This window comes from Salvelinus sp. IW2-2015, linkage group LG14 (assembly GCF_002910315.2).
Source record: "Salvelinus sp. IW2-2015 linkage group LG14, ASM291031v2, whole genome shotgun sequence".
In the NCBI taxonomy this organism is placed as follows: Eukaryota; Metazoa; Chordata; class Actinopteri; order Salmoniformes; family Salmonidae; genus Salvelinus; species Salvelinus sp. IW2-2015.
In genome coordinates, this window is record NC_036854.1 from 28,845,637 (window position 1) to 28,864,362 (window position 18,726).

The 18,726-nt window shown below is 41.0% G+C and overlaps 1 protein-coding gene and 1 long non-coding RNA gene across 3 annotated transcripts; both read right to left on the reverse strand.

Moving 5' to 3' along the window:
• Positions 1-2,013: 2,013 nt before the first annotated feature.
• On the reverse strand, positions 2,014-12,756 carry cox4i1l (cytochrome c oxidase subunit 4I1, like). Its single transcript, XM_023999874.2, has 5 exons — positions 12,655-12,756; positions 11,624-11,717; positions 10,794-10,961; positions 8,984-9,115; positions 2,014-2,375 (listed from the first exon to the last, which is right to left on the reverse strand). The coding sequence occupies exons 2-5, from the start codon at positions 11,715-11,717 to the stop codon at positions 2,242-2,244; spliced, it is 528 nt and encodes a 175-aa protein (XP_023855642.1). The 5' UTR covers positions 12,655-12,756; the 3' UTR covers positions 2,014-2,241.
• Positions 12,757-15,021: 2,265 nt separating this feature from the next.
• LOC139022539 (uncharacterized) lies at positions 15,022-18,284 on the reverse strand. Of its 2 annotated transcripts, none has more exons than XR_011480901.1 (3): positions 18,207-18,284; positions 17,140-17,180; positions 15,022-15,582 (listed from the first exon to the last, which is right to left on the reverse strand). It is a non-coding gene; the product is annotated as an uncharacterized lncRNA (long non-coding RNA). The 2 variants fall into 2 exon arrangements; XR_011480902.1 differs by lacking the exon at positions 15,022-15,582 and adding an exon at positions 16,427-16,444 and having other exon boundaries at positions 17,020-17,180.
• Positions 18,285-18,726: the final 442 nt, after the last annotated feature.

Below are 18,726 nucleotides of genomic sequence, written 5' to 3' on the forward strand. Positions count from 1 at the left end.
GACCTGTTTTGCATCTGTTGTTGACTAAAACTGAAACACGTAGGACAAACAGAAGAAAATAAAGATAGTTCTGTATCTTTCTTTTTACCTTCTGTTGTTGACTTCTTAGCAAACCAACTTTCTCAGTGAAATGTAAATAGAATTGTGTTAGTACCTACATGCACATAAATAGGTTTACAATTAGGTTATTTTAATGATAATTCTGTATTTAGGCTACACCTCTAGTCTCCATGGTAATATCAAATTGTATAGCCATGCTATTTTCATTATGAATGACGATAACACTTTAATCTCTCACTCTTTTAAACTTGTCATATCTTTGATAGTAGTTCAAGCATGACTATCTGGTTATTTTTTTTAAACGGTTTTAAAGAAAAAAGCAACGCTTGGGATCGGAGTATGCCATGACACAAGCATTCATGGGTATTTTTTCTATATTTTGTGTTCTTCTGACTAAAAGATCTGTTTGATATGTATGCTTTGAAAGGAATTGGTAGCCTATCTCACTGACTTGGTTGAAGGTACTTTGTCTTTGTTTACACAGAGAGACCAATTCCGATATTTTGCCCAGTTCTTGGTCTTTTGATCAGAGTCAGATCTTTTTTCAATAATTGGGCAAAAATAGCAGAATTGGCCTGCCTGGGTTAACACAGCCTTTGAGACGAGTTGGGCATGAAATATAAAAACATGCTAATATCCGGTACATTGACTTGCATCGGTTGTTGGTTAGACAATGTTAACATCAGCGGATGGTGGCAGTGGCAACGTAAACAAACCCAAAGAAAGTATTGTACTCTGTCATTGTTAATAGACTGCTTACTAGGAACAAAAACAAATATGTAATTTTGTAATTTGGGTGTACTATCCCTTTAACATGCTTTATAAAACGAGACATATGGTACAGTGTCGAGACATATGGTACAGTGTCCATGAATAGCACTCACATTATGCTCCTAACTGCACAGTATGGTATGGAATATAAAAAGACCTCCATAGCCTGAGGTGCTGTAAGGTAGGTGCTGTAAGGTGTGTGCGCGTGCGTGCGTGCGTGCGTGCGTGCGTGCGTGCGTGTGTGTGTGTGTGCTGAATCCACTGGGTACTAAAGCTTCTGTGCGCACACAGACACACTTCAGGGTGGTATTTATCATAGCTTCCCCATTGCAGTATTACAGTAATAGTCACCTGAGGGAAGGAACAAAGCTGTGAAGTGTGACAATGACTCGTCGGGTGGTCGCTGGCATCAAAATGCACCCAGGTTTATGCCTGTACCAAATGGCAACCTCTGCTCTCTATTTTACCTGCCTATCTACTGCTGTTGCAGCTGCTACAGAGGACGATGGTGATGATGATGATGATGGTAGTCATGGTTGATTACACTATGATCAGCCCTATGATTAAGATGATGTTCTGTATTCATCCAACTGTGCCAGGGCAAGGCACAGTCTAATTACTATGTCTCCCTGGATAACCAGCTGCTGGTTCCAAATGAAGGCTGCTTTAACCCCTCTCAGCCTCCCACACCCGCAGGACTTAACCCCGTCCTCAGAATTCCAGTGTGGGAGCTACATCCTGCCGAGAACTTGGGAATTAATTTAATTTGAGTCCAGAGCTATCACTGTTAAGAAGAAACTGTATGTAACACTTGAGCTATATAGGAGGAGAAGAAAGAGAATTTTAAATCATTTGGAAAAAATAAGTCGTGTTTTTTTAGTTAGCAGTTTCGCTTGCGGGGTAGTTATGTGTGTGGATAGCTAGATAATTGCTGGCATCGAGGCCTGTTTTTTGCGAATTTTTCGGGCATCAAAAATGATGACGGTTGCAGAATTTAAGACTGTGTTTAATTTCAGGGTTGGAACTGAATGTGGCGAACACGAGTATGTTTAGTTTAGCTTTTTCAGAGACAAAAAGGAATGTAATTCCAGAAACATGTGCTTAAAAATGCAGAAATGTTGCAGCAGCTTATCATCAGTTCCACAGAGATTTTGCAAGATGAACAACATCTGACCTTTAAAGGAAATTGGTCACAGTATATGTTTATTTGGTTTATAGAATGAATCCATCTTAAAATAATAAAGGGAGAGCAATGTTACTGAGGCACTTAAAGGGATAGTTCACTCGAAATACAAATTAACATAATTTCCCACTTACCTTTAACTACAACCAAGGGAACTGGCAAAATCATGTTAATTTGTATGTAGAGTGAACTAACGCGAAAAAAACGGCTCATATACACACAAGTTCCTATTTCCACTGCTTCTTCACGTAGTCCCAGTGATAGGCGAACCCACCGATGGGGTTTATCCTCATGTCAATCATTCTCTGGGTCTGCTTCTCCACCCATTCATCAGACAGAGTGTGAGGAACCTCGCCAAACACTGAGAGAGAGAGAGTGAGAGAAAGTGAGAGGGAGAGAGTGAGAGAGAGAGAGAGAGATAGGGAAAGGGAGAGAGAGAAAAGGAGAGAGAGAAAGGGAGAGAGAGAGAGAAAGACATGACTGTTGCATTAGACAATGTCAGTCTCAAGAGATAAAACGTGACTGTCTCCACACAATGGCAAAACTGTGTTGCAAAATGTTTTTGTGGATCATACAAGGACGCAGAATGTGTAAACATCATTTAGAAGAATCAATTGTTTATTGTTTCAAGAATCTTCCAGGACACTCTTCTTGTAAAAACATTGTCTCAGTGAGGCAAACCGTTTGGGCCTGTTTCCTGGACAGAGATTAAGCCTAGTCCAGGGCAAAACAACTGGCATCAATGGAGGATCTCCACTTTTTAGCCGAGGACTAGTATTATTAAACTGTATCCTGGAAAACCGGTCCACAGTCAGGTGTTTTGTGTTGTCTTCCTCAAGTGCATTGGTTGAGACATTGCATGAGACCAAKAAGGCATTAGGGCCTGAGTTTTGTAAGAAACCATTCATATCACTTTCCACAGATAAATAGTCATCTTGAGGAAGTTCGTCTTGAGTGTCAGGCCATGTACAGCAGTCCATGCATAAGCAGAAGTGAACTCAGCCACACTCGAGCTGAAGTAAAGAATCTATTATTTTAGGTTCGATATTAAAAGCACTTATGTTTTGAGTCTGCATGCATGAAGCTATGAAGTCATTCTGCTTAAATTCCTTTACAGAAGGTGCAAGGTGGTTCAACCATGAACCATGACAATTTGACCAACGCAATGATCACATTCGCCTTAAAGGGGATTGTTATTTCTACATCAAACAAATGTTCATTCCATTCAGTTACTAACTAATGGACACTCACTCAGCCACAAGACAGTTAAATTCACATATTAAATAATGGCATAAACAAATGTAAAACAGTTGATTGTACAAAATCCCCCTTGATAACCCCCCCCCCCCCCCCATCTAGTCTTCTTACTGCCGCTACACTGGAGGAAAAATGGAAGGTAGTAATTAATCATGGCACCAGAGCGTACAGCAGACAGAAAAGTGCCAAATGCCCTTCTGTCACGTTATATTCAGTAGTAGAGTGATTACACAATAAAGAAATGAGTGTTAGTGAATTCCAGGGCAGCATATTGTCTGAGAGTGAGCCCAGAGAGAGTGCAAAACATACAACCAACAGTTAGTTAGCAAGCTAGCCTGCCTACACTCAGAAAACTTAAAAGGGTTATTTGGCTGTCCACATAGGAGAACCCTTTGAAGAACCCTTGTTGGTTCCAGGTAGAAACCTTTTAGAACCAAAAAGAAACCAAAAATAATTCTACCTGGAACCAAAAAGGGTTCTCCTATGGGGACAGTCGAAGAACCCTTTTGGAACCCTTTTTTCTACGAGTGTAGCATCAACCAACAGTTAGCTAGCCCTAGCCTACGTAGCATTAAACAACAGTTAACAAGCCCTAACCAACCTAGCAACAACCAACAGTTAGCTAGCCGTTGCCTGCCAAGCATCAACCAACAGTTAGCAAGCCTTAGCCTACCTTGTATCAACCAACAGTTTGCTAGCCCTAGTCTACGTAGCATTAAACAACAGTTAGCTAGCCCTAGCCTACCTAGCATCAACCAACAGTTAGTTAGCCCTAGCCTACCTACAGTAGTATCAACCTTTTATCACATTTGTCTATAGATGACGGGTGTAGTGGAGAAATTAAGTGTGAAATGAATAGATTATTATGTTATGAAACAGCTTCTCCCTTTCAACTGTTAACAATGCTACTGTAAATCACAGGAGGTTGGTGGCACCTTCATTGGGAAGAACGGGCTTGTGGTAAGGACTGGAGCAGAATCAGTGGAATGGTATCAAATACATCAAACACATGGTTTCCAGGTGTTTGATGCCATTCCATTTGCTCTGTTCCGGCAAAGGGGAGCTGTCCACCCCTCAGCAGCTTACTGTGCTGTAAATACACCACACAGTGAGGAGGGTACTACTGGAGGGTACTACTGTACTGTGCCAACTGAGAAGTAAAGCACCTATACCCATGGGAGAATTTCAACCTTCAATATTCCAATGCCTAGAGAGCTACTCTAACATCACAACGCTCCAATATCAAAACCAACCTTTGTGACAAAGTGATGCTATTGCGCTGAAGCACTCAAAGGCACACAAAACCATCAACTACAAGGAATACCAAACATTCTTTAAGGGAGCATTCCCAAAATGGGAATTCTGTGGGAACGGTGAAAGCCACTTGTGTGTCGGAATGTGCCGGAGGCGAGCGGGAGTGAACCTGTATCCTGAGGGGAAGAGAGAGATTGGGAAAATCACCCTTGATCTTTATCCGCTCTCTTAGAAGAGTAGCGAGTGGTAAAGTCTATCCAGGAAGCAACTATTTTCTTCTCTAATTAGGTGGAGGGAGCCCCCTCAGCGTTGCATGCGCCCTGCTTTTCAAGTCCCAACCTGAACTCCAAGCTAAGGGAAATACCCCATCCTTAACTGAATTGGCTTCCCGTCTGTCTGTGGGTCTCCCTCTTTTTGTCTRTCTCTCTATCCGTGTATCAGTCTCTTAATTCCTCTTTCCTTTCAATTCCCTTTATCTCATTTGTTCATTGACACACTTCACATCAACCTATTTTTCTTTTGTACTCTCCCTTTTCTTTCTCCTTATTTCACTTGCCCTTTGTCTCCCTTGCTTTGCTTCTAACTCCATCTCTTCCCCTCTCCCTACCTTTGTTCCTCTCTCTGTTTCTCTACTCTTGTCCCGTGTGTCTCCTCTCTCTCTCTCTCTGTTCTCTGCCTCTGCCTCTTTCTCTGTGTTGTGGTCCTATTCATTTCCTGGCTGGCTTTCTCCTGATATAGCATTTTACTTCCTCCCTGAACGCTATGGGGTTTCTCAAGGAGGAGATGGAGAGAAAGAGAAAGAGAGGGAATTTGTGCTACTTCCAACAGATAGACACACGCACAACTTTGAAACTAGACCAGGTGCTCATCCCCATCATTGTTAACAGGGTGTGTCATGGGATGCACTCAAACTGAAGCCCTTGTGCCTCCTCAAACAGCCAGAGGTTGTGTTTTCTGTCGTCTTTCTTCTTCTCTTCGTGTCTTTCTTTCATTTCTATCTTTCTCTCTCTCTCTCCTCTCTCTCTCTCCTCTCTGCTCTCTCTCTCTCTCTCTCTCTCTCTCTTCTCTCTCTCTCTCATCTCTCTCGCTCTCTCTCTCTCTCATCTCTCTCTCTCTCGTCTCATCTCTCTCTCTCTCTCTCTCTCTCTCTCTCTCTCTCTCTCTCTCTCTCTCTCTCTCTCTAACACAGCATGATCCAATTATTTTAGCTTGTGGAGAGATTGAGTGAACTCTTTTAAACAGGGAGCGGGTGCTGCAGGTGAAAAGGCTGTGACTACTGCAAGTCTGACACTGTGAATCTGAGATCTGCACTACAGTAGGCTAATAGAATACCAGAGTTGACCATTTTCTTCCTGGTTGACTGAATATACACTTATTTAATAATCCCTGATATAAAGTATAACATTTTGGATTTCAGCCAAGCCATAATGTATGTTATTTTTTTTCTTTAGCACATGGCCTATCGGTCTATAATAAATTATATATATATATATATATATATATATATATATATATATATATATATATATATATATATATATATATATATATATTGTGATACAATGCTAATGTTATGATAATTAAATCAGAATCACTTGTACCGAGACCATTCTCTGTAAGGGCCTGGAGTAAGGATTAGTACAACCCAACACTGCACCAAACTGTCTAGTGAAGTAACGTCTAGTAACACTTAGCTTGAACCCGCTCCATTTCCACTGCATTATTTCTACAGTACTAGTGTGAGATGTCAGAAGAAGTCATAAGAGACAATGTATAAAATGACAGAAATCAGCCGTATGCAATCTAACCAGGCCTTACTCTTTAGCTAGCTGACCATTAAACCAAGTCTGTGTAAAGTCAGTTGGCATAATCTGATATCAGTTATTATTGTTCATGCTTATCATGTTATGTCATCATAATGAAAGCAGAAAGACAATTTATAATGCATTAATAAAATAAGACTGGTCTAGAAATACAACAATACAGCATTGAGTGTGTATTACAGGGACACTCAAGTGAGTCTAAAGCCTTTTCTCAATAGGGGGGGGGGCGCTGTTCTCACTTTGTAAAAAATCGTTCCCAAATTAAACTGCCTCGTACTCAATTCTTGCTCGTACAATATGCATATTATTATTACTATTGGATAGAAAACACTCTCTAGTTTCTAAAACCGTTTGAATTATATCTGTGAGTAAAACAGAACTCATTTTGCAGCAAACTTCCTGTCAGGAAGTGAGAAATCTGAAATCGGGGGCTTTGTTCCAGGGTCAGCCTATGAATTTGCATATTTATATCAGTTTATTCCGATTTTCGGTATTTTCCTTGTTATGCGTTCTGGTGAGTTGGACACTTCTGTGCCGCATGGCTAACGTTTGCTAGCGTTCTACAGATGAAGAGGGCATTCTACAACCAAACAACGATTATTCTGGACAAAGGACCCCTTGTACAAGATTCTGATGGAAGATCATCAAAGTAGGAACAATTTATGATGTTATTTCGTATTTCTGTCGAAAATGTTTAGACGTATATTCCGCCCAGATTTRGGGCGCTGTCTCGCTATAACGTAAGCTGTATGTCGTACTAAAGTTATTTWAAAAAAATCTAACACAGCGGTTGCATTAAGAACTACTGTATCTTTCATTTGCTGTCCAACCTGTATTTTTTAGTTAAGTTTATGATTAGTTATTTGATTAGATGATGTGAGTGTCAGAAATATATCCGGATTATTTTGTGCAGTTTGGCTACGTATTCACATTGTTCAACCACGAATTGTACCGCTAAATATGCACATTTTTTAACAAACTATATATGTATTGTGTAATATGATGTTATAGGACTGTCATCTGATGAAGTTTGAGAAGGTTAGTGAAAAAAATTATATCTTTTGCTGGTTTATTCGCTATCGCTAACGTGCATTGAATGAATGCGGTTGTGTGGTAGACTATTGTAGTAAGCTAATATAATGCTATATTGTGTTTTCGCTGTAAAACACTTTAAAAAATCTGAAATATTGGCTGGATTCACAAGATGTTTGTCTTTCATTTGCTGTACACCTTGTATTTTTCATAAATGTTTTATGATGAGTATTTAGGTATTTCACGTTGGTTTCTGTAGTTATTCTAGCTGCTTTGGTGAGATTTTGTGATGGTGGCTGCAATGTAAAACTATGATTTATACCTGAAATATGCACATTTTTCGAACAAAACATATGCTATACAATAAATCTGTTATAAGACTGTCATCTGATGAAGTTGTTTCTTGGTTAGTGACTATTTATATCTTTATTTGGTCGGATTTGTGATAGCTACCTATGCAGTAAAAAAAAAATGAAAATATGCGGTTGGGTCTTTTGCTATCGTGGTTAGCTAATAGAAATACATATTGTGTTTTCCCTGTAAAACATTTTAAAAATAGGAAATGATGGCTGGATTCACAAGATGTGTATCTTTCATCTGGTGTCTTGGACTTGTGATTTCATGATATTTAGATGCTAGTATTTACTTGTGGCGCTATGCTAGGCTATGCTAGTCAGCTTTTTTACTGATGAGGGTGCTCTCGGATCCGGGATGAGTACCAAGTAGAAGTTTTAAAGGCCCAGTCCGGTCACAATTCTGTGCCCTGTGTTTCATATCATATTATAAACTCGGTGGGTCAAGCCCTGAATGCTGATTGGCTGAAAGCTGTGGTATACCAGACCGTATACCACAGGTATGACAAAACATTTATTTTTATTGTTCTAATTACGTTGGTAACCAGTTTATAATAGCAATAAGGCACCTTGGATGTTTGTGGTATATGGCCAATATACCAGAGCTAATGGCTGTGTCCTAGCACTCCACGTTGCATCGTGCGTAAGAACAGACGTAAGCCGTGGTATATTGGCAATATACCACAGCCCCTCGGGCCTTATTGCTTAATTATACAACAGCTGATAAACTAGCACTGTAAAAGTGTGATGTTTTAAAATCAGTGATATTTCCTGATAGTTACTGGTTGGAAATACAATGTACACAGGACCTTCTAATCAGCAGGATTGCATGGGCAGGAGTGTCGGCTTTCCATGGTGACATCACCATGCGGTAAATTGGTTAATAGACCAACAACAAAGAGAGTTACAAACCTCTCTGCCAATAACAGGTTTCCTCTCCACACTTAGACCACTCCCAGACAGTCCTAGCTAAATTGTTGCTTGAGTTTTTTTGCTAAAAAGCTACTTTTGACCATTTTAATGGAAATCTATTACAGTACAGTTTTTTAGTTTTTTAAATCTATTACAGTAAGGTACTTAATTGTAACAAAGGAATTATTTGATATTGATAAATGATTTGACTTTGATATAAAAAATTAAAAAAACAGCTGCATTGGGCTTTTAACTGGCCTAGGTTCAGCTCTCCTGGTCCACTCTTTACCCACTATATAACAGCAACTGAAATAATGACAAAGTGACAGGAGACCCACCAAAGATCCTCTGCCACCAGACCAGCATGCCAGAGAAGCCCAGGAAGATGAAGACCCCTCCCAGTACAGTCTTCCACTCACTGGAGCCTCTCCTCATCTCAGGGTAGGTCAGCTCATGGGTCAGACGGTACACTATCAGACAACAGGAGGGAGGGAGGGAGACGAAGAGAGAACGAGAGAGACAGACAAAGAAAGAGAAAGAGAGAGAGTTCATCAGGATTGCATATCAATGTTGAAATAATTTTTTGTAACTATCTGATTGAAAATGAAGAGGGTTTGATACATTATGTAATTCAAAGTATTTCTTTGCATAATTGCTTGATCCAAATCATATTTCATATTTAATTCTGATCAAAATTCAGGAGTCACTGTCTTCATTGTGAGAAGACAATATCTCTTTTGATTCCAATATTATATGCAATATTATTGTAGCTTATTATCAAACTGGTGAATAATATCTCTTTGAGTTGTCATCTCATGTGGGCAGCCTAGAATCTGTTCAGAACAACGCACCATGAGAAATATCTCTTGCATAAAGTGAGTTTATATTGCCACCTTGTGTTTGAACTACACATTGTCAATATTCAAGTAATGTTCATGCAGATTCAACCGTAACAGTGATCTTTCACCTATTTATGAACGTTAGTGGTCAGTATTACACCTTCACACCTAACGTCCTAATCCTATGAAAAAAATTAAAAATAAAAATCGAATCAAACTAATGTGGTCATAAAACAAGATAGAAAAATGGCACCACGTTTATACTGCATTAGAAGATTCCAACGATAAACGCTCAGAGAGAGTTGTATCAATTGACAGCTSAATCTATTGAGAGCTGAATCTATTGAGAGTTGAATCTATTGAGAGTTGAATCTATTGAGAGTTGAATCTATTGAGAGCTGAATCTATTGAGAGCTGAATCTATTGAGATGAATCTATTGAGAGCTGAATCTATTGATGGCTGAATCTATTGATGGCTGAATCTATTGATGGCTGAATCTATTGACGGCTGAATCTATTGAGAGATGAATCTATTAACGGCTGAATCTATTGAGAGATGAATCTATTGACGGCTGAATCTATTGACGGCTGAATCTATTGAGAGTTGAATCTATTGACAGCTGAATCTATTGATGGCTGAATCTATTGAGATTAATCTATTGACGGCTGAATCTATTGAGATTAATCTATTGACAGCTGAATCTATTGAGAGATGAATCTATTGATGGCTGAATCTATTGACAGCTGAATCTATTGACAGCTGAATCTATTGACAGCTGAATCTATTGTACCTTTGAAGCACTTCCAGAATATGTTTTTCAAAACATTATTCCTACCCATTCACCTGCTATAAATCCAGTGTAGCCCAGTACACCATAGTGTAGGTGTGTCTCTGAACTAAAGATGCACTATTACCCAGTGAGGGATTCAAAAGAACTGTATACAGCCCTTTCCAACATAAAGGGAGAGCTTTCTTATCATTTACCAAACACCTGGGGCCAAAGTCCCTCATTGTATTGCATGAGGAAATGTGATTGTAATTTGTATTTGACACTGTCAAACATTTAGAAATAGGTCAATTCCTTCGTCTTTGTTTTCATATGAATGGATATTTGTTGACCCACCGAGGTCATTTTCATTAGGCACCAAACGGAAGCAAACTAACTYAAACAGGGGGTAACTGCCTGGACTTGCCCAACAAGAAACTGCAATTGTCATTTTCCGTTACAAAACAATTTAAAACTGTTTCTGTTGTGTGCCCCGATGAACATAATCCAGTTTTGAATGTGATTTGATCACTAGGATTTACATGCAATTTTCTCCTCCTTGGTGAGCTTGGTCCAGGGCCCCTTCTCCTTCTCCTTGAGCTGCCTCTGCTCTGAGTTGAGGTTCCTAACGAATGGAACGTCAGAGAGAGGAGTGTCTAGGCGATTGTTGTACTGTGGCACTGAGGGGTCAAGCACATCAGGGCTCATATCTATATATTCAGACACAAAAACAGAGACAGACAGTGACATCAATGGTGTTTGGTAAACTGATTGGAAACTATCTTTATTTGTAATGTTCGTGGTATAATGTATTTCAAAGATCCAATCAAATTTAGCCTACATTAACTCACACAGGACAGTCAATGATGTTATCACTCCCTCTACTGGCCGAATAGTGCGTAGTCCAGCGCCATACAGCACTCCCAATGACATTGTGACATGGTTGGCGCAAAGACCAGACCTTGTGGAATGTGATACCCATAGTTTGTGCCTTAACTGTCTGAGTGGCTCCAAAGCAAGTGGCACTTGACAGCTTAATCATTATACTATGCCCGTCTTGTCTGAAGCACAATTTGCGCGGATTGACAGCTTAATCATTATACTATGCCAGTCTTGTTCTAAGCACAATTTGCCCGGACACCCTTGTACTTACCAATTTCCAATCTGCTTATATCATGAAAACCAAAACACTGTTTTAAAATGTGGCCAATGTGCATTGTGTAGCGGTTTTGGCAAGCGCTTGTAAAAGTATGAGCGCGCGTATTTACAAATGTATTTGCTTAGGGGTAACCTATCAAATCAGACCTCGGGAGATCACCACTCTCTAATGTAGCCTAAACTGTGGGACATGAGACTTATAGGAAGAGTTGACCTTTTCCATGAGCAGCCTGCACGCTGCTGGTAGATGAAAGTGGTCTCCAAAACCCGCTCTTCAGCCCGCGCACGAGTGCTCGAGAGGTCAACATCTGGACAGATACAAAGCTATGGTAAGGTCACTTTATACAAAGCAGTTGCAGTTATGGTAGGACATTTTACTCTTAACAGTTGCATAAAATACATAAATCCAGTTTCCACGTACGGTATTAATTTGGGGTGAAATGGTCAAATATTCAAATATAACACCTTCTAATTTTGAAGTTGATTTGGACGTTGTCAAAATCACATTATGGATGGATTTCCAAAATGAATGTTCCCTATGCAACACCAATGGAGCGCATATACAGTATTTGGGTCTGTTGAGTAAATCAATACACCATAAGCAGTAAACGACAGCAAAAGTTGATTCGGAAATAGCGTCCAGCCGACTGTGCCTCATATTGAGCAGGTGTCGGGCAAACTAAAGAATGCTGCTAACTCGAGTGTGAATGTGTGCGCACCGACTGTCACGTAGTGCTTTGGGTGCTATAAGGAGTTGCTACATGTACAACAAGGGGGCGCATGCATGAGATACTGTATGATGTTTTATTGTCAATTCTGCAAACCAAAAGGCATTTTATTGTGCATTTGCACGTCTTATAATGCCAGACATTTGCCCAATAGCCTACGATAGATCATCTATAACAAAAGGAGCCAACAATCTCCTATGTTAGAATATTTTTGCTAACAATAAAATTGCCTATGCATTGATATTTCCCAAAAACGACTTCACACGATTGCACTTGTAATTGATTGAAATCTATTCATAGCGACAAACAATTCGTAGGCTACATTTAATGAATCAAGGTAGCCTATAAATCCAACCATTTGGGTTTTAAGACAAAGAACAAAATATTATCCAGGTATTACAGGTAGTCTATATCTATTGATAGGTATATCTGAATGTTGCACACTGTACATACAGTTCCTGTGGCATGAATAACAATAGAAGGCTTTATAAGAAATCATCATTTCTAAAAGAATTACCTTTAAATAGGAATTTTATTCAGCTCTCTCTGTCTGTCCGATGTGCCTACGTGCTATCTCTATGGGAGTGTATGGACAATTTATAATGTCTATGTAGAGTTTTTAGTCAGGTGTCCCTCACTATCAGTAGAAACAACCAATGAGATGCTTTCAGGAAGCGCTCCAACTGAAGTTATTCTACTTTATTCCAAGCGTGAAGCGCCTGCCGTGTGACAGTCACTTGAACCATACCAGGATTGTGTCTACGTGAGGTTGATCAGAATCACATTCTAATAGCTCATATCAATAGGCTGTGTACTGAAAAGTATATCTAGTATACTTTTTAGCACATATCATAGGCTAATACGCACACATCTGTGCTCGGATAGACAGCGCGCGCTCACAAACCACTTTCGGAAGTGATACTTCCTGCACATTTATCTCACGCTTTCATTTTGAATTTGTTCAAAATAACTTTCTTACATTGATTTGCCATACAGAACTAAGAATTCTCTGTTATTGATAAGAACCATTTTGCCAATCAGCTTGGCAATTATGCGTTCCAATCACCATGGATATTTTCCATGCAACTAACATTGAAATTAGGCTGTGTTTAAAGTGGAACAGTAAGCTAATAGTAGGCTTACTTTGTTTTCAGTGGCACTTAATAGCATTAACCCATATTGTATTCTAGTAGCTTATTCATTTACATAACTAGGCATAGCCTGACCTTTCTCCCGCTCTTATTATTCTCCCGCTCTTTTAAATGTGTCTGAGTTTCCTATTTGTTGCGGTCAGGGCAGGTAAAACATGTTTGAATGGTCAGGCAGATTTGAAAACCCATCAATTTCCCTGGCCCCAGTTTTTCAAAAGTTATATCGGATTTCAGCAATCAGATCGGATTAAATGTAACAATTGGGTTTTGCAAAACTGAAAAATGTGTTTCTGATCCTCCAGATAGGGATTCAGATTGGTCTTTTTCAAAGGTGATTAGGATAGTATTGATCCCACTGGAAGGGTGGATTCGGGGTGGAATTAGGATGGTGAATGGCACTACAAACAAGAAATGTCAATATAACTAAGGTGAGTGACAAGGTTAAAAAACACGTTGTTACATCTGAAAACCAAAGCTTCATTATGTTAAATTGACAGCAGTAAGCTATAGACGGGCTCAGTTATATTGTGTCAAATAAATGTGTGTACTTAAGTGATATGCAGGCTCTTATTTTTAATCTAGATACCTTTATATAGTTTACACATCTGTTTCCTTTTGCCTTACAGACTTACCATGTTTACCTCATGGATATTCAGTCTGAAAGAAGTCTGCTTAAAAAAGATTCAAGTAAAAATGATATATACACTCTTACTTTACCGGTTGTCTGTGCTGTTGGTCCTTTTGGTGGTAGGAGGTTGAGATAGGGTAATCACAGGAAAGTGTTGTTAACATGCATTTTTGCAGCATTGATGGTTTCGGTCACTTGTATTTTCAATCTCCTGAGGCATTGCACTTGATGCACAATATGGAAACAATAGCCACATTTAACCCAACATAGTCGACTGAGTCGAGTTCACGCAATCAGCTGGAAGTGTTTGTGGAACACTTCCAGCTGATTGAACACTGTGGTTCGGTTAGGCTTTGCTGTGTTTTTTGTGTGCGAAAAAATAAGACCCTCAACTGAAGGTCAGGTCGAGAATGCTTTCCTGTGGATATTTTGTCAAAGATCACCTCCGACATGGGGACAAAATCAGCAGACAACAGGTAAAGTAATTTGAAATTAAGTTTATTCAACTTTCTGACTTGTAAAGGGACTGTTCTGGAATTCTGAGCCTACATGTTGAGATTGTATGAATTTCCCTCTCGGATTCTAAAAAAAGCCTGTTTCCCTCAGTGTAGCAGTAGTAGCATAACCTGTCCAGTACATGGCAAGGTGTAGACCCGTTTAAAACACAAATACAGGTTCTTTGAAATTTGATACTGTGGTATCTAGATCAGAATATTCCAGATTTTTTGGGTTGAAAATGAAGTTTAAAAAAAACAGCTAAATGGATCTGATCCTGGATTGCAAAAAAGAGGATTACAGAATCCAGATAATTCTGATCCAGAATTTTTATAGCAACTGGGCTCTGATGATCTGGATCTTCTCTTGGTTTGCGGCAGGTAGCCTAGCGGTTAAGCGCATTAGGCCAGTAACCAAAAGGTTTCTGGTTCAAATCCCTGAGCCGAACAGGTAAAACAATGTGCCCTTGAGCAAGGCACTTAAACCTACTTGCTCCTGTAAATTGCTAAATGTGTAGCCTTGTTCAATGTGTCATTTGCACAATTGTGCCACTAGGTGGTGTCAGTATACTTCAATTAAAAATACCACAATCATACACAAGACAAAAAGATTTCAGTAGTATGTTTTATTACTTTTTTAAACAGCAAAAGAAATTAAATAACAGAAACATGTATTATGTCGCACTCATGACACATCTGTTCATTTTCAATAGATAAACCACTCATCTGAGACTATGAACAATATAACTTCACAATCTGAATGACAAAAGAATCAGTAAATATTACAAAAAGAACAATCTTACAATATTGACTAAAGAGAAAATAGAACTGTCCTTTCTCTGGCACTTAGTTTCCTCAGTACAAAAGGTTTCTCTATATTTCCAGTATGATCGATACAGAGTACAAGATATATCTTGCATGCCTCCAAGTAATTGGAGTATACATACATATTGGATATATTGTATATAGGCAGCTGCTGCTTCTTGAATTGCATTGAACAACAAAGTCCACTCTCTTTCAAAAATACTTTTAAAAAATCTCTCGAAAGGCACCAATGACGTTAAAGACAGGACAGCAAGCTCCGCCCACTGTCACAGGGCCATCATAAGTAGCAGGGGGCTGGGTGTAGTTTTCGGAGAGCCACCGACATCCCTTGTTTCCATTCACAAAACCTTGTGCAAATAAAGAAAAAAACAACTCAATACTCTTTCCCTGAAGGAGAGCAGACACGATTATGATTCAAATGGAAAAGAAATAACCTGCAACTAAAAAGAAGCTTATAATAACTCAAACCACCTCGAGGGCTTCTGATAGGCTAGCTGGAATACTAGCCATGTTGCTAATACCTTTCCACTCATGTCAAGTCTAAATGAGGGCCTAGGGGGTTATTTCTGGAACATCCAGGCGGTAAAAGTAGAGGGGAGTGATGATGCACAATCTTGAGGGGGGAGAAGAGGAGGCACCACCGCCTCCCCAGACCCTCTAGTAAAATGATCCCAGGTTGGTCAGTCCGTGTCAGTCACCTATGTGACCACGTCTCCCCTATCACAGCAAATTACCCATCAGGGCCCTGGTTACCCAGAGGGTCACTGACTGTACCACCCATCCCACCAGTCCGATCCAACCCTTTTCTCAGCCCAGACAATGCTGCATCATTCTGGGGGTTCAACTTCCAGTCTTCCGAGTCAACTTGCTCTCACAGCAATGTCCCGTGTCACGGCAGGTCAGTCACACACAGCACATACTCCGCTTTTCCCTCAGCTTCCTTTGGTCCAGCTTCAGTCTCTACCTTCACTACTGCCTCAGTCTTTGCCACGGCTTCAGCGTTCTCCATCTCAGTCTCAACTTCGAATTCCAGCCCCTACTACCTCTGCCTCTAGTTCTGTCTCTACCAATGTTTCTGGTGGTGCCTCTGTCTCTACCAATGTTTCTGGTGGTGCCTCTGTCTCTACCAATGTTTCTGGTGGTGCCTCTGTCGTCTACCAATGTTTGGGGTGCTTGTCTTCATGTTCTGGTGGGTGCCTCTGTCTCTACCTGTTCGGTTGCCGCGATAATTTTCTGGTGGTGCCTCTGTCTTACAATTTTCTCGGTGGGTGCTCTGTCTCTACAATGTTCTGGTGGGTGCCTCTGTTCTCCAATGTTTTGGTGGGCTCTGTCTCTTCATGTTTCTGGTGTGCTCTGTCTTCTAAGTTTGGTGCTCGCACAGTGGCCTGTCTTTCCGTTTGGTGGGCCTCTGTCTCATGTTTGGTGTGCTCTGTCTCTACAATGTTTTGGTGGTCTGTCTCTACAATGTTTCTGTGTGCTTGTTCTCCATTCTTGTGCCTCTGTCCTACCAATTTTTCTGGTGGTTGCCTCGTCTCTACCAATGTTTCTGGTGTGCTCTTGTCTCTTACCAATGTTTCTGGTGTGCTCTGTCTCTACCAATGTCTGGTGTGCTCGTTCTACCCAATGTTCTGGTGGTGCTCTGTCTCTTACCAATGTTTTCTGGTGGTGCCTCTCTCTACAATGTTCTGGTTGGTGCCTTGTCTCTCCATGTTCTGGTGTGCCTCTGTCTCTACCAATGTTTCTGTGGTGCCTCGTCTCTACCATGTCGTGGTGCTCTGTTCTACCAATGTTTCTGGTGGTGCCTCTGTCTCTACCAATGTTTCTGGTGGTGCCTCTGTCTCTACCAATGTTTCTGGTGGTGCCTCTGTCTTTACCAATGTTTCTGGTGGTGCCTCTGTATCTACCTCTGCTTTTGATTGTGCTTGGCTGCTCTTCCTGCCGATGCCTGGAGAGAGAAATAGCGAGAACAGTTGGGTTAGTATGGAAGCGTCTCAGAGGCTCTTGTCCATGTTCATGCAGCTGCATTCAGAGATGTGGAAATGACCAGTTAGCAGTGGAAATCTATTTTTGTTTTGTTTTTGTACATTAAGTGTAATTAGCTGCATACCCATTCTAACTTAAGTATTGGGTTTCCTGATTAGATAAGATAACCTAAATTAAGCATGAGGCAAAATCTATTTGTCCGTAAATGGCTGTGATCTCTCATCGTGTCTAATCAAGTAAGAATATTTGTGATTCAATTATTGCTGCTGCTCAGGAGAGGCCACCTGTTGGTTTGTTGGTGGAATCTCTGTGTGTGTTCTTATCCTCAGAAATGTAAGGTTTTTGCATTTCTGTTTTAAGACTGTGTGTGTTAACATTCACCACACTTCCTCAAGCGCCAGGCAAGCTCAATCAAGCAAAGCTGAAGTATTTTAAAGAAAATTACTATTTAAACCAATGCTGGATGGTTATCGCAGGGGGAAATGTGTTGACATGTAGAAATGAGAGAGCCTCTCTGATGCATGGAGGAGAGAGGGATGGGGGACAGTAGAGGAGAGAGGAAACGGAGAAAGAGAGAGAAAGAGGAAACGGAGAAAGAGGGAACGGAGGAATGGAGGAGGGAAAGAGGAATGGAGGAGAGAAAGAGGGAATGGAGGAGAGAACACAGAGTTATTTTGAGGTGTCACTGACTTTGGATAGGGCATTGTTTGGGACTTTTCCAAGGTTCCATTTGTTCCTAGCATATCAAACTCAAGTGCAGCTCAAGTATATATAAAGCATTCAAACATACAGTATATGTATATATGAACCCAGGTCTGACCCGACTAGCCCAAGCCATACCATGCCGGTTTAAGTGGTCCTACTTTTTGGTGTCTATTGTTGGGGGTGAGAGGTGATGGGAGCCAGCCCCATTGTGGGGGTGGAGACAGAACAGGGTGGGAGTGGGGGTGGGGGGAGGGGGGTTAGGAGGAACGCTGGGCGTTTATACCTGCAGGGGTGAGCACCAGGGCCTGCAGGATGTCCGAGAGGGAAACCGATGCCCACAGATGTGGCGTTGTCCCCCACCGACCACCAGCCTGTGGAAAAAGGGGAGACCGAAGGCGGGGCGAAGAAAGTGGAGGAGGAGCGGCGAAGAAGTGGAGGAGGAGCGGGGAAGAAGTGAAAGTGGGACAAGGGAAGAGGAGCGAGAGTGAGAACGTGGAGAAGTGAGGAGCGTTGAAGAGTGGAGGAGGGAGCGGTGAAGAAAGTGGAGGAGGAGGGCGAGAAGTGGAGGAGGGAGAGCGGCGAAGAAGTGGAGGAGGAGCGGGGAAGAAGTGGGAGGAGGAGGCGGGGAAGAAGTGGAAGAGGAGCGGGAAGAAGTGGAAGAGGAGGGCGAAAGAAGTGGAGAGGAGCGGGCGAAGAAGTGAGGAGAGGCAGGCGAGCGTGGAATAAGAGGAGAGAGGGGCGGGCGAAATAGATGGAGCGAGAGCGGGAAGAAGTGGAAGGAGACGGGAAGAAGTGGAAGAGCT

Coding starts and splice junctions, on each gene's coding strand:
- cox4i1l (XM_023999874.2), bottom strand. CDS start 11,717: ATGTTGACCTCTCGAGCACTCGTGCGCGGGCTGAAGAGCGGGTTTTGG. Junction 10,962..11,623: donor GCAGGCTGCTCATGGAAAAG/GTCAACTCTTCC, acceptor CTGAATATATAG/ATATGAGCCCTGATGTGCTT. Junction 9,116..10,793: donor CAAGGAGGAGAAAATTGCAT/GTAAATCCTAGT, acceptor GTTGTCTGATAG/TGTACCGTCTGACCCATGAG.